This window comes from Callithrix jacchus, chromosome 11, assembly GCF_049354715.1.
Source record: "Callithrix jacchus isolate 240 chromosome 11, calJac240_pri, whole genome shotgun sequence".
Classification (NCBI taxonomy): domain Eukaryota; kingdom Metazoa; phylum Chordata; class Mammalia; order Primates; family Cebidae; genus Callithrix; species Callithrix jacchus.
Window position 1 is genome coordinate 97,550,049 of NC_133512.1, and position 14,204 is coordinate 97,564,252.

General features: G+C 38.2%; 1 protein-coding gene across 2 annotated transcripts in view; it reads right to left on the reverse strand.

Annotated features, from left to right (window-relative positions):
- Window positions 1-10,054: 10,054 nt before the first annotated feature.
- GIMAP2 (GTPase, IMAP family member 2) overlaps window positions 10,055-14,204 on the reverse strand; it is a 31,815-nt gene continuing 27,665 nt past the window's right edge. For both annotated transcript variants that reach the window (XM_035254393.3, XM_035254394.3), the window contains exon 3: window positions 10,055-11,278. In XM_035254393.3, the coding sequence (XP_035110284.3) occupies window positions 10,293-11,278 (986 nt within the window). In that variant the 3' untranslated portion in view covers window positions 10,055-10,292. The remainder of the gene's footprint in view (window positions 11,279-14,204) is intronic.

Genomic DNA, 14,204 nt, shown 5'->3' on the forward strand with positions numbered 1-14,204 from the left:
TAATTTCAAAATTCTCTCTCTGTCTTTAACTTCTGACGATTTAGTTATAACAGGTCTTTTTGGATTCACCTTATTTGGTATCCTTTTGGTTTCCTGGATCTTGATTTCTATTTACTCCCTCAGACTTGGGACATTTTTAGCTATTATCTCTTTGAGTATATTGGGTTGGTGCAAAAGTATTTGCAGTTTTTGCAGACATGATTGCAAAAATCAGTTACTTTTATACAAACCTAACACTTTCTTTCACTTCCTTTTTTTGTCTCTGTTGGCTTATTATCTATAACTCATCTCATTGTTTTCTTGGTTGACTTAGAGTTTATAATATAGAGCTTTCACTTACCTCAGTTCACGTTCAAGTGATATCATATGATCTTATATAGAGCATAAAATTTTTATAACAGTATCTTTTCATTTTTCCTCTCTTGATTTTTTGTCCTATTATCACATATTTCACTTTTACATATATTACAAACCTCAATCTATATTATTATTTTTGTTTAAGCATTTATATTTTAAAGGTATTTGATTAATAATCAAAATACCCTACATATTTACCCATGTGACTACCATTTTTGGTGATCTTAATTCCTTTGTACAGATCAGTATTTTTCTCTGATATCATTCTCCTTTTTTAACATTAAAAAAATGTTTGTAGCTCAGGTCTGCTGGCAACAAATTGAGCTGTTCAATGTCTGGAAAAGGTTTTATTTTGCCTTTTGTTTTGAAAGGTAATTTTGAACAGTAATTCTAATTTAACAGTTTTTCTCCGAATACATATATGATGTTTGTCCCATAAGAGTATAAAACTCGTTTTTACTGTATTTTTTGCTATGTTTAGATACATAAATGCTTACCATTGTCTTACAGTTGCCTGCAGTATTCACTACAGTAGCATGCTGTACAGGTTTGTAGTCTAGGAGCAATATGCCATATCATATAGCCTAGGTGTGTAGTAGACTGTGCCATTTAGGTTTGTGTAAGTACACTCTATTGATGTTCACACAATGATGAAGTAGCCTAATGGTGCACTTCTCAGAATACCTCCCCATTGTTAAGTGACACATGATTGTACTTTGTAAGCTGTTTCACTGTCTTCTCTGTCACATTAGTTCTTCAGAAAAATCTGTTGTCATTCTTATCTTTGTTTCTCTGGACATAACGTGTTCTCTTTTATTCTCTGGCTGCTCTAAGAATTGTTCTTTTATCTTTCATTTTGATCAACCTGAATTTAATGTCCCTTTGTGTAGAGTTTTATTTGCTTGGAGTTCATTGAACTTCTTGGGTTGTGTGCTTAGAGTTTTCATAAAATTTGGAAAGTTTTTGGCCATTATTGCTTCCAATATTTTTTCTGTCCTACTCTCCTTTTATTTTTAGTGAATCCAGTTACATGTACATTCCACTTGAGGTTGTCTCAGAGCTCATTGAAACTCTGTTCTTTGAAAGTGACTATAATTCTGTGTGTGTGTGTGTGTGTGTGTGCATACGTTTTCTCTGTTGGGACATTTCTATTGCTGTGTCTTCAAGTTCATTCATCTTTTCTCTTTTTAAATTTTTAGGTTCAGGGGTAAATGTGCACATTTATTATATAGGTAAACTTGTGTCACAAGGGTTTGTTGTACAGATTGCCACCCAGATACTAAGGCTAGTACCCAATAGCTGTTTTTTCTGTTCTTTTTACCCCTCCCATCCCCCACCATAAAGTAGGCCCCAGTGTCTGTTGTACTCCTCTTTGTGTCCATCATTTGACTCCCACATGAGAACATGTGTATTTAGTTTTCTGTTCCTGCATATGTTTTCTAAGGATGATGGCCTCCAGTTCCATTCATGCTCCTGCAAAGGGCATGATCTCATTCTTTTCTATGGCTGCGTAGTATTCCACAGTGTATATGTACCACATTTCCTTTATCCAGTCTACCATTGATGGGCATTAAGTTGATTCCATGTCTTTGCTATTGTGAATAGTGTTGCAGTGAACATACACATGCATGTGTGTCTTTATGATAGAATGATTTATATTTCTTTGAGTATATATCCAGCAATGTGATTGGTGGGTTGAGTAGTAGTTCTGTTTTTAGCTCTTTGAGGAATTGCCACACTGTTTTCCACAATGGTTGAACTAATTTACACTCTCATCAACAGTGTATCAGTGTTCCCTTTTCTCTGCAGCCTTGCCAGCATTTGTTTTTTTTTTTTTTTTTTTTTTTTTTTACTTTTTAGTAATAGCCATTGGACTGGTGTGAGATGGTATCTCATTGTAGTTTTATTTTGTATTTCTCTAATGATCAGTGATATTGAGCTTTTTTTTCATATGCTTGCTGGCTTACATGTATGTCATGTTTCAAAAAGTTTCTGTTCATGTCCTTTACTCACTTTTTAATGGAGTTGGTTGGTTGGTTGTTTTTTCCTTAAAAATTTGCTTAAGTTCCTTACAGATCTGATTGTTAGATCTTTGTCAGGTACATGGTTTGTAAAAATTTTCTCCCATTCGGTAGTTTGTCTGTTTCCTCTGTTGATAGCATCTTTTGCTGTGCAGAAGCTCTTTAATTGAATCCTATTTGTCAATTTTTGCTTTTGTTGCAATTGCCTTTGACATCTTTATCATGACATTTTTTGCCAGTTCTTATGGCCAGAATAATATTGTCTAGGTTGTCCTCCAGGGTTTTTATAGTTTTTGGGTTTACTTTTAAGTCTTTAATCTGTCTTGAGTTGATTTTTGTATATTGCATAAGGAAGGGGTTCAGTTTCAATCTTCTGCATATTGCTAGCCAATTACCCAAGCACCGTTTATTGAATAGGGAGTCCTTTTCCCATTGCTTATTTTCGGCAGGTGGTTGTAGGTGGGTGGCCTTATTTCTGGCCTCTCTATTCTCTTCCATTGGCCTATATGTCTGTTTTTGTACCAGTACCATGCTATTTTGGTTACTGTAGCTCTGCAGTATAGTTTGAAGTGGGGTAGCCTGATGCTTCCAGCTTTGTTCTTTTTCCTCAGGATCACCTTGGCTATTAAGGCTGTTTTCATTCCATATGAATTTTAAAATATTTTTTTTTCTAGTTTGGTGACGAATGTCATTAGCAGTTTTCTAGGAATAGCATTGAATCTATAAATTACATTGGGCAGTATGGTCATTTTCATGATATTGATTCTTCTTATCCATGAGGATAGTATATATTTTTTTATTTGTTTGTGTTATCTCTGACTTCTTTAAGCAGTGTTTTGTAGTTCTCATTATAAAGATCTTTCGCCTCCCTAGTTAGCTGTGTTCCTAAATATTTCTTCTTATTGAGGCAATTGTGAATGAAATTGCATTCCTGAGTTAACTCTTGGCTTGACTGTTGTTGGTATATAGGAATGCTAGTGATTTTTGTACATTGATTTTGTATCCTTAGACTTTGCTGAAGTTCCTATAAGCTGAAGAAGCTTTTGGGCTGAGACTATGGGATTTTCTAGATACAGGCTCACATTGTCTGCAAACAGGATGGTGTAAATTTCTCTCTTCCCACTTAGAAGAGAGAAACAAACTCTCTTTTGATACTCTGTTTTATTTCTTTCTCTTGCAGGAGAGCTCTGTCCAGGACTTTCAATACTATGTTGAATGGGAGTGGTGAGAGAGGACATCCTTGTCTTGTGCCAGTTTTCAAGAGGCATACTTTCAGATTTTGCCCATTCAGTATGATGTTGGCTGTGGGTTTGTAATAGATAGCTCTTATTATTTGGAAGGTATGTTTCTTCAATACTTAAGTTTACTGAGAGGTTTTTAACATGAAGGGATTTTGAATTTTATCAAAAGCCTTTTCTGCATCTATTTAGATGATCATAAGTTTATTAATTTTTTCTTTTCAGTCTAACATTTTACTAACCCTATTCAATGTACTTCTTATATCTTTTCTGGAAGGTTTTATCTAGAACTTAAATTTGGATCTTTTTAATATCTTCCATTAACTATTTTAACATATAGAACACAGATGTAAGAACTGTGTTGTCTTTGGCTGATAATTCTAACACTTGTCAGTTCTGGGCTGGTATTTATTCATTGATTTATTTCTTCCTCATTGGTCATATTTTCTTGCTGATTTTCTTTTCTATTGTACTTTAGGTTCTGGGGTACATGTGCAGATCATGCAGGATTGTTGCATAGGTACACACATGGAAATGTGGTTTGCTGCCTCCATCCCCCCATCACCTAGGTCTGCCATTTCTCCCCATGTTATCCCTCCCCAACTCCCCACTGTCCCTCCCTTGCCCCCTCCAACAGACCTCAGTGTGTGATGCTCCCCTCCCTGTGTCCATGTGTTCTCATTGTTCATCACCTGCCTATGAGTGAGAACATGTGGTGTTTGATTTTCTGTTCTTGTGTCAGTTTACTGAGAATGATGGTTTCCAGATTCAACCATGTCCCTACAAAGGACAGGAACTCATTGTTTTTTATGGCTGCATAATATTCCATGATATATATGTGCCACATTTTCCTTGTCCAGTCTATCGTCAGTGGGCATTTGGGTTGGTTCCAGGTCTTTGCTATTGTAAACCATGCCACTATGAACATATGTTTGCATGTGTCTTTATAACAGAATGATTTGTAATCCTTTAGGCATATACCCAGTAATGGGATTTCTGTGTCAAATGGAATTTCTATTTCTACGTCCTTGAGGAAGTGCCACACTGTCTTCCACAATGATTGAACTAGTTTACACTCCCACCAACAGTGTAAAAGTGTTCCTACTTCTCCACATCCTCTCCAGCATCTGTTGCCTCCAGATTTTTTAATGATTGCCATTCTAACTGGCTTCATATGGTATCTCAATGTGGCTTTGATTTGCATTTCTCTAATAATTAGTGATGATGAGCATTTTTTCATATGTTTGTTGGTTTCATATATGTCTTCTTTTGAAAAGTGTCTGTTCATATCCTTCACCCATTTTTGGGTGGGCTTGTTTGTTTTTTTCTTGTAAATCTGTTTTAGTTCTTTGTAGATTCTGGATATTAGCACTTTGTCAGATGGGTAGATTGCAAAAAATTTTTCCCATTCTGTTGGTTGCTGGTTTACTCTCATGATTGTTTCTTTTGCTGTACAGAAGTTCTGGAGCTTAATTAGATCCCACTTGTCTATTTTGGCTTTTGTTGCCAATGCTTTTGGTGTTTTAGTCATGAAGTCCTTGCCTATGCCTATGTTCTGAATGGTTTTGCCTAGGTTTTCTTCTAGGAATTTTATGGTGTTTTACGTCTTATGTTTAAGTCTTTAACCCATATGGAGTTAATTTTAGTGTAAGGTGTCAGGAAAGGGTCCAGTTTCTGCTTTCTGCATATGGCTAGCCAGTTTTCCCAACACCATGTATTAAACAGGGAATCCTTTCCCCATTACTTGTTTTTGTCAGGTTTGTCAAAGATGCTTGTAGATGTGTGGTGTTGCCTCCAGGGCCTCTTTGTACATAAACAAATGTTCGGTTCCATTTGTCTATATCTCTGTTTTGGTACCAGTGCCATGCTGTTTTGATTACTGTAGCTTGTAGTATAGTTTGAAATCAGGTAGCGTGATACCTCTGGCTTTGTTCTTTTTGCTTAGGATTGTCTTGGCTATGCAGGCTCTCTTTGGTTCCATATGAAGTTTAAGGTGGTTTTTTCCAGTTCTGTAAAGAAGGTCATTGGTAGTTTTAGGGGATAGTATTGAATCTATAAATTACTTTGAGCAGTATGGTCATTTTCATGATATTGATTCTTCCTAACCATGGAATGTTTCTCCATCTGTTTGTGTCCTCTCTTACTTCCTTGAGCAGTGGTTTGTAGTTCTCCTTGAAGAGGTCCTTTACATCCTTTGTTAGTTGTATTCCTAGGTATTTTATTCTCTTTGTAGCAATTGTGAATGGGAGTTTGCTCATGATTTGGCTCTCTGTTAGTCTGTTATTGGTGTATAGAAATGCTTGTGATTTCTGCACATTGATTTTGTATCCTGAGACTTGGATGAAGTTGCTTATCAGTTTAAGGAGATTTGGGGCTGAGATGATAGGGTCTTCTGAATATACAATCCTGTCATCTGCAAATAGAGACAATTTAACTTCCTCTTTTCCTAATTGAATACCCTTTAAATTTTTTTTCTTGCCTAATTGCTCTGGCTAGAACTTCCAATACTATATTGAATAGGATTGGTGAGAGAGGGCATCCTTGTCTAGTGCTGGATTTCAAAGGGAATGCTTCCAGTTTTTGCCCATTCAGTATGATACTGGCTGTAGGTTTGTCGTAAAGAGCTTTTATTGTTTTGAGATATGTTCCTTCGATACTTAGTGTATTGAGAGTTTTTAGCATAAAGCGCTGTTGAATTTTGTCAAAGGCCTTCTTTGCATCTATTGAGACAATCACGTGGTTTTTGTCTTTGGTTTTGTTTATGTGGTGGATTACGTTTATACACTTGCATATGTTGAACCAGCCTTGCATCCCTGGAATGAAGCCTACTTGATCATAATGGATAAGCTTTTTGATGTGCTGTTGCAATCAGTTTGCCAGTATTTTATTGAATATCTTCATGTTTGGTATTTTTTTATTGGATGCTAGACATCTGGTTTTGACCTTATTGTGTGCTGAATATTATTGTACATCTGTAAATATTCTTAAGCTTTCTTCTGGGATGCATTTAAGTTACTTGGAAGCAGTTTCATCCTTCATGCCTTGCTTTTAAGATTTGTTAGGAATACTTGATATGTTTTCAGTCTATAACCAATTATTCCCACTACTGAGGCAAGGCTCTTCTGTAAACTCTCCCCAATGCCACACAAATCACAGCTTTTTTGTTTCATCTGGTGGGGACCAGTGTTATTGCTGGTCTGTGGTGAGTGCAGGACACTGTTTCCTTTAATCTTCCTGACCAGTTCTTTTTGTCACCTCAGGGTGCTTCACCACATGTGTGTGCTGATCAGTATTGGAGTGAAGACTCAAGGAGGACTCTCTTCAGGTTCTGGATTCCTCTCTCTCTGTGTAGCTCTCTCTCAGACTCTGTTCTGTGAACTCTTAGCCACTTTTGTATCTCCAGAATCCCAGTTCCATCTTCTCAAATCAGGAAGTCTGCCAGGCCCCACCTGGTCTCCATAAATGTTAGTTATTTATTTTTATTTATTTTTTTATTTTTTTGAGATAGAGTTTCGCTCTCGTTACCCAGGCTGGAGTGCAATGGCACGATCTCAGCTCACCACAACGTCCGCCTCCTGGGTTCAGGCAATTCTCCTGCCTCGGCCTCCTGAGTAGCTTGGATTACAGGCATGCGCCACCATGCCTGGCCCAAATGTTAGTTTTTTAATGCCACATAACAAATTACCAGGAACTTAGCAACTTAAAACAGCATAGATTTATTATCTCAAGATTAGTGTGGGCAAGGAGTGCAGACATAGCTTAACTGTATGCGCTCTGCTTTGGGATTTCACCAGGCTGTAATGCTAGTTTAAGTTTTAGCAGAGGCTTGAGTGGGGAAAGATCTGAACCCTCAGGATGTTGACAGAATTTATTTATTTGTGGCTGCGACTGAGGATTTTGACTTTTTCCTGGATGTTGGCTACAGGCCACTTGCAGTTCTCTGCCACTTAGTCCTGTTCGTAGGCAGTTCACAAAATGGAAATTTGCTCCTTGAAGGCCAAAAGGAGAGAAAAAGCAAGTCTTTGTGCAGTCATATAAATCACTGGAGTGACATTCTATCACCTACGCCATGTTCTATTGGTTAGAAGTAGGTCTCAGATCCCACCCACACGCAAGCGGGGGAGTTCTACAAAGGTGAACACCAGGAGCCAGGAATCATCTGAAGTCAACAAAGAGTCTGTCTGCTATACCCTCTCTGTGTTGTGCCTGAAAACTCTCTCAAGACAGGGGGCTGGGACAATTGAAAGTCTTGTCTTGTCACAGCCAAAACCCAATGGCATGTTACATCCAGACCTGTTTCACAGGCAAGGATACACAAAGACTCAAAACAAAGGGATTGAGAAAGATTTACCAACCAAACGGAGAGCAAAAATAAATAAATAAATAAATAAATAAAAAGCAGGAGTTGCAATTCTCGTATCGGATAAAACAGATTTTAAAGCAACAAAGATATAGTGGTAAAAGGATCAATGCAACAACAAGAGCTAACGATCCTAACACCCAGATACATAGAGACTTAGACACAATGAGACAGAAAATTAATAAGGATATCAAGGACTCGAACTCAGTTCCAGAACAAGTAAACAATAAATATTTATAGAGCTCTCCACTTGAAATACACAAAATAAACATTCTAGTCAATACCACGTCACACATACTCACAGGTTTAAATGAAACATTGATTGGCCATTATTTATACCCATTTTTTAAGAATAAAGCAATATTTCCACTCACTCTCCCTCTTTCTCTTCCTCTTTCTTCCTCTCCTTTACTCATTTTTTTCTTCTTTCCTTCATTCAAAAAAAAAACAGAAATCAACTTGTAAACCTCTAGATCCAGGTCGGCAATGTCTCTCTCATTGTTTGAATTCCTTCCTTCCCTTCCCTTCCTCCCTCCCTCCCTCCCCACTTCTTCCCTTCCTTCATCCCTCCCTTCAAAAAAAAATGTCTTGTCTTGTTTTCCAATTCTCAGCGATTACTCTTTTTTGTTACCTGATGTTCATTGCCTTCAACACTGTCATTTAATATCATTTGTCTATGTTTTTGTTGTCTCATATGGAGCAGGAAGGGGGTATCTGGTCCTTGTTAGGGTATTTTCATCTGGCAAGGAAGTTTGGACTCTATTTTTTGAATTCAGTTTTTCTGTCTGTTGTCAGGATATGGAAGTGTCATAGCTTTTAAAAAGTTGCTGTTATATTGCGAGTCATTGCTCCACTTGTATTATTTCTAATTACCTATCTAAAAATTATTGTTTTTCTTTCTTAACAGTACTCGTACCTTTCATTTTTATTTCTTTTTCTTATCTTATTAGATAGATAAGACGTGTGGTAAAATGCTAAATAGAAACAGTGATAGTCTGCATCTTTTGTTTTTCCAGATTTTAATACAAATGCATGCAATATTTGAGAGAAACTCTCTTTTTTCATCTACTTTCTATAATTAATACCCATGCAGGAGTTTATGTAATCAATTCACTTCTCCAACATTAATAGGAGTATCCATCATTAATTTTTTTAAAAATCAATTATAATTTGATTTATTAAACAGTTATGAGATTTTTTTAAATATAGCTCATCATCTTTAGTAGTTTTTTGTTTCTTTTTCATTTGGGCTGTGTGTATATTTTAAAAAATATTTCAAAGCTACTTAATACACTGTAACTAGTACTGTAATATTAAAGTTTCTGAGTCTACCTCTGTTGGGTTTTTTAATCTTTTTGATTTTATTCATAGGGGTATGATTTGGGTTCACTTTACTGAATTAATTCCATCTGAATACTCAAGTAAATTGGAGATGTTTTCCTCTAGAGAAGATTTGTGTTTGCTTCTATTGGATGTCAAGAATTCAACTAATCTGGAATAGTTTTAGTCTCTTGGAAGGTCCTAATTTAGTGTAGAAGCTTCCGAATCAGCTCTCCAATTTTACTGACAACCCAAGATTAATTTCCTCATCTGAGGATTGGTATTGGCATTTGCCTATTGGTCAAGTCTGGCTTCCTCGTTCACCTATTCCTCATAGGCCTCAGTTTCAGTTTGTGCTTCCCATTCTAAAAAATATATTGTTTGCTCCACCTTTTGAATTTATTTTTCTGGTGAACTCATCAACTATAAAAATTCTGTTTCTTTTAATAAATGTAGCCTCTATTTGCATCTAGCAAGATGATGCTTCAAAATATCAAGTCCACCATCTTGTCTGACATTTGTCTTTACCTGTGTTTCAATGATAAATCTGAAGGAGGTCAGGGCTAAAATACAGCTAAAATGAGTCATGTGTCCACTTACCATCTTCTAAGGAGAAAACTATAGAAGAGAATTAATAACATATGACCAAAGGAACTTTACATTTTATGTATTATTATTTTATTGCCATTTTCATTATATTTAATAGAAATAGTAGTACTATAAAGAAGAAAAGGAGTTTTTAGGCACACAAAACTGGCTTTACAGATTTACAAATGAGAGGAATTTTATGTTTACAGATTTCAAAAGGCTTTGATATTACATTTCAATGCAAACAGTAACTTAGAGTTTGATTTGGTTCATTAATAATTGGAGTGATGCTAAGATTTAAACATTTCGTAGAACCTCAACTCTGACATCAGATATCACATTTTGCAGAGAAAGCACTGTTATTCCCCCACTAAATGACAGTGAGTAAATAACAACTGGGATCTGTAACTATAACCTACGAGTCCTGCGTTCTAGTCTAACAACCGTTCTCAAAATTATCATTAACTTTTTGGGTATAATAAACAGCAAACTACAGAATAAATTCCACATACTAAAGAGTAAGCAACAAAACAAATGGCACATGCGGTACAATATGCAAAACAACAGAATTAACAATCTGAGACACAACTGAATACAAAATAAAACACACAGTTGTGTTTTGATTAAGGTTCTTTTTAGGCAATTTGCTTCAGCCAAGGCTATATAACGTCTCTGAGTTTCCATGTACTTCATAAGGCTCTCTTTGAAATCCTTTAATCTTTCTTCTGACCCCACAGGTCCACATTCAAGCCTCTGTACTAGGCTGTACAGCTCATTGGTATAGTGATCACCATTTTTTTCCATCAACAGATCCTCAATCAAGTCCATTAGCTCCTTCACTTGGTCATCCCGATTGCTCCCTTCAGCACGGTTATTAAAGGCACAGATTCGCCCACCACATGCTGCCACCAGCTTGCTTAGGGCTTTGTTATCTGAGTCACGCATGTAATCCATCAAAGAGCCACCACTGAGGTCTTCCTTGTGAGTAAAGAGGACAATTGTGTGTCCCATGGCATCCTCTCCAAAGACCTCCTTCACCCTCTGTGCAGCCTCCTGGTCCTGTGAGGTATAGCGGCCCAGCTGAGTCACCAGGAGCAGCACATGGGGTCCTGGTGCAGAGAGCAAATAGCATCTCTGCACTTCCTTGTATAGGGCTTCAGAGTGGGCCTTCCCAGAAAACATATTGGGTGTGTCAATGACAACTATCTCTCTATTTCCACAGCTTCCCTGACTTTTGCTGCAAGTCTTAGTCAAGGTCTGGGAACCCAGCTTTGATTCAAATGCTTGCTTTCTGAGGATGCTGTTCCCTGCAGCACTTTTGCCTGTTCCTGTTTTGCCCACGAGGATGATAATCAGCTCAGATCTTCTGGCACATTGGCCCTTTGCAAGTGGTCCTGTGAGGAGCAAGTGGACTGTGTTACTACTACACTGGCATTGCAGCGGAATATTTTTAATAATAAGGAGGTGTTCCCTGTCACATAAAAAGATACTCTCACAATCTATTTCATGTATGAAATGAAAGCTAACTTCTCTAGGACTGCAGGGTATTGCCATGTTGGAACCTAGAAAAACATACTTGGGGATGAGATGGATTTAGAAACATTTCTCATTTTGTAATGCTTGCCTCAATCATTCAGTCCTCAGTCTCTAGAAGAAAAGTTTCCTGGAGATCAGAGATGTGAAGGCAAGGCCATGGGTTCCATCTCAATGTGGGCCAAGTGACCTGGCTCTGTTACATGGCCAGAGGTTGCTCCTCTGACCTTGGCTGGGCAGAATGGGATCACGACTAACAGGGAAGTGGCTGCACCAGCAAAACAGTAGAATGAGCAGTGTAAAATTATTTTTATTAATGAAGAAACAACTGATATCTCATAAAGGATATAATAATTTTTGCTTAGAAAGGATGGCATAAGTCTTATAGTGACAGAACATGGTAAACTTCCCTCTCTCCTTCCCCATTTCCTTTCAACGTGAGTAAGGTTCTGGGGAGAGGAGTGAATGGAGACAGAGGTATGAAGGAGCTTGAGGCTTTAGGAGAAAAAAAGTGTTTCAGACACATAAAAGGGGAAGGCACAGGAGCCATGGTGCCATTTCCGCTGGCCCACGTGGCCGTGAAAGGAATGACTTGTGTAGGGCAGGTTCATGGAAGAATCAAGATGCAACTTTGTAGTCGGGGGAGGAGAGATTTAACTTGCAAGGCAGGGATGACTCTGGTTCATCCCTGAGAGTTAACCCCTTGATTCCTCTACTGTAAGAGAGGAACATCTGACCTATATGAATGAAATGGAATGCCATGATAACAGACGAGTCTTTCTATGGGGAATTTCCAAACAAAGACTCTCCTGCTAAGCCCATTGCCTGTTGGGGGTTAGCTGCTCTTTACTCTCATGTTGCAGAGAGAAAGTTTGAGAAAGAAAGTCTACATTGACTAGAGAATATCAGAGCTTAGAAGAAACTTAGATTGTATGAAGAAAATGAGCTTTCTGAGAGGCAGCATGCAGTGGTGAATAAAGACTCTGAAGCTGGATTGCTTAGTTTTAATTGTCTTTCCATTGCTAGTCATATGATGTTGGACAACTGATTAATTTCTCTGCATCTGGAGAAGATGATGGTTTATTCCATGTGACGGTGTTCTAAGGTTTAAATAAGCTAATATATGTAAAGAACTTAGAAGGCTTCTGGTGCATTTGAGCACTTGGTGAAAATTAAGCTAGGACTGTTTATAGCAACCTCCTTTTAGAGGCAACTTGTATGCAGGGGTTAAGTAACTTGGACAAAGTCACCCAAATAGTTAATGAAACTAACCATTTACTGAGCACTTTTAATGTGCCAGGATCTGCGCCAAGTGGTTTAACTGCATTACCTAATTTACTCCTAGCAGTAGTATGAGTTAGGGTTAGGTGCTGCAATGCCCACCAGGGGTTTAAATGACCTCTTGGTCTCACAGGAATGTCATGGGCCTCACTGAGACACTAGTCTACTCAGAAGAATGGAAGCCTTAGCTTGCTAGAGGGACAATGTTGGGCCTTCCACCCAGTGAAAGTCCATGAAGCAATTCATGGAACAAACGGTCACCTGGGGATATCCCAGGACAAGGAGACAGCACCTTGGGCAGGTATAGAAGCCACCTGGACTCACAGGAGCCAGTGTCTCTTGTAGCAACTCTGGGGCTTAGCTTCCAGATTCCCTGCAGGGAACATGAGAGCTACAAGAGTCACTCTGGCTCAGGGAAGTTCCAAACATAGCTTCATAGCATGTATTTATAGTTCTTCCAGTAGGGATTTAATTCACCCATCAAGAGAAGTTTTCCACCATAAGCAAAGGTTCTAATAATGTTACAGACATTTTACTTTTATTAAATTACTAGATAATCTGAGCTAAAACGTTTAACCAAAGGTTAAATTCTCAGGCATAAAGGGAAAGGGTTTTAACCTTTTTACCCACTGGTTCTTTTTATTCACTTTGTTTTACACATAAATCTGCAACTTGTCCAAGAACTTAAGGCTGTTGAAATTAACCAGTTTTGTGAATGAAAAGCTGGCATTCGAACCTGCCCATTTTCTCCCTACACTTGAAGTATCAGTGGTTTGCCATGCTGCCACGCCAACCCTTGCTGCACATATTTAAGTATTTTCTCTTCCAGCCAAATTGGCCAAAATTCATGGACATTTTCTCTTATTTTCTGTACGCCCAGTGAAGTTATGACCTCACAGCAGACATGCGGTGGACACTTTTACTTAAAAGGAAGCAGGCTTTACATTACAAATTTCTATATTCTGAAAAGAGCAGCCAAGCAGCTCCTGATACGCCTTGCCAGAGCTTGCTTAGAGGTGGCCAGACTGTACCTCTGACGTTCCTCTCGCCTATGAAAACAGAAATCAAGGGAGTCACTGAAAAGCACCGGGAACCTGTGGGAGTCCTGAGTTGCTGGCCTCCTAGGGAGTGCTGCCTCATTCTCTCCCATGGGGAGGGTATAGGGAAGAGAATTCTCTCCATCCAAAGCCAAGTGAATAAATTCTGGGCATGTCATCGAAGTTGAGAGATAGGTAGGTCCTTTCCCAGATTGGTGTCTGCTGAATGGCAGAAACTGGTAGGCCTATCCAAGTGCGGCAAAGCAAAGAGAATTCTTGAGAACATTTTTGAGGGAAGTAAGATGTTACCTGGAGTTTGGAGACATGTATAAAGGTGTCTATTTCCTTTTGGGGGAATTCTAAATTTAGAAGGCTGACTAGAGCCACCTAGGAGACCAGGATAAGGAGAAAGCAGCAATGGCTTAAGGGGTTAAGGGATCCTACAGAAAATAACTAGGCACAGCTGCCT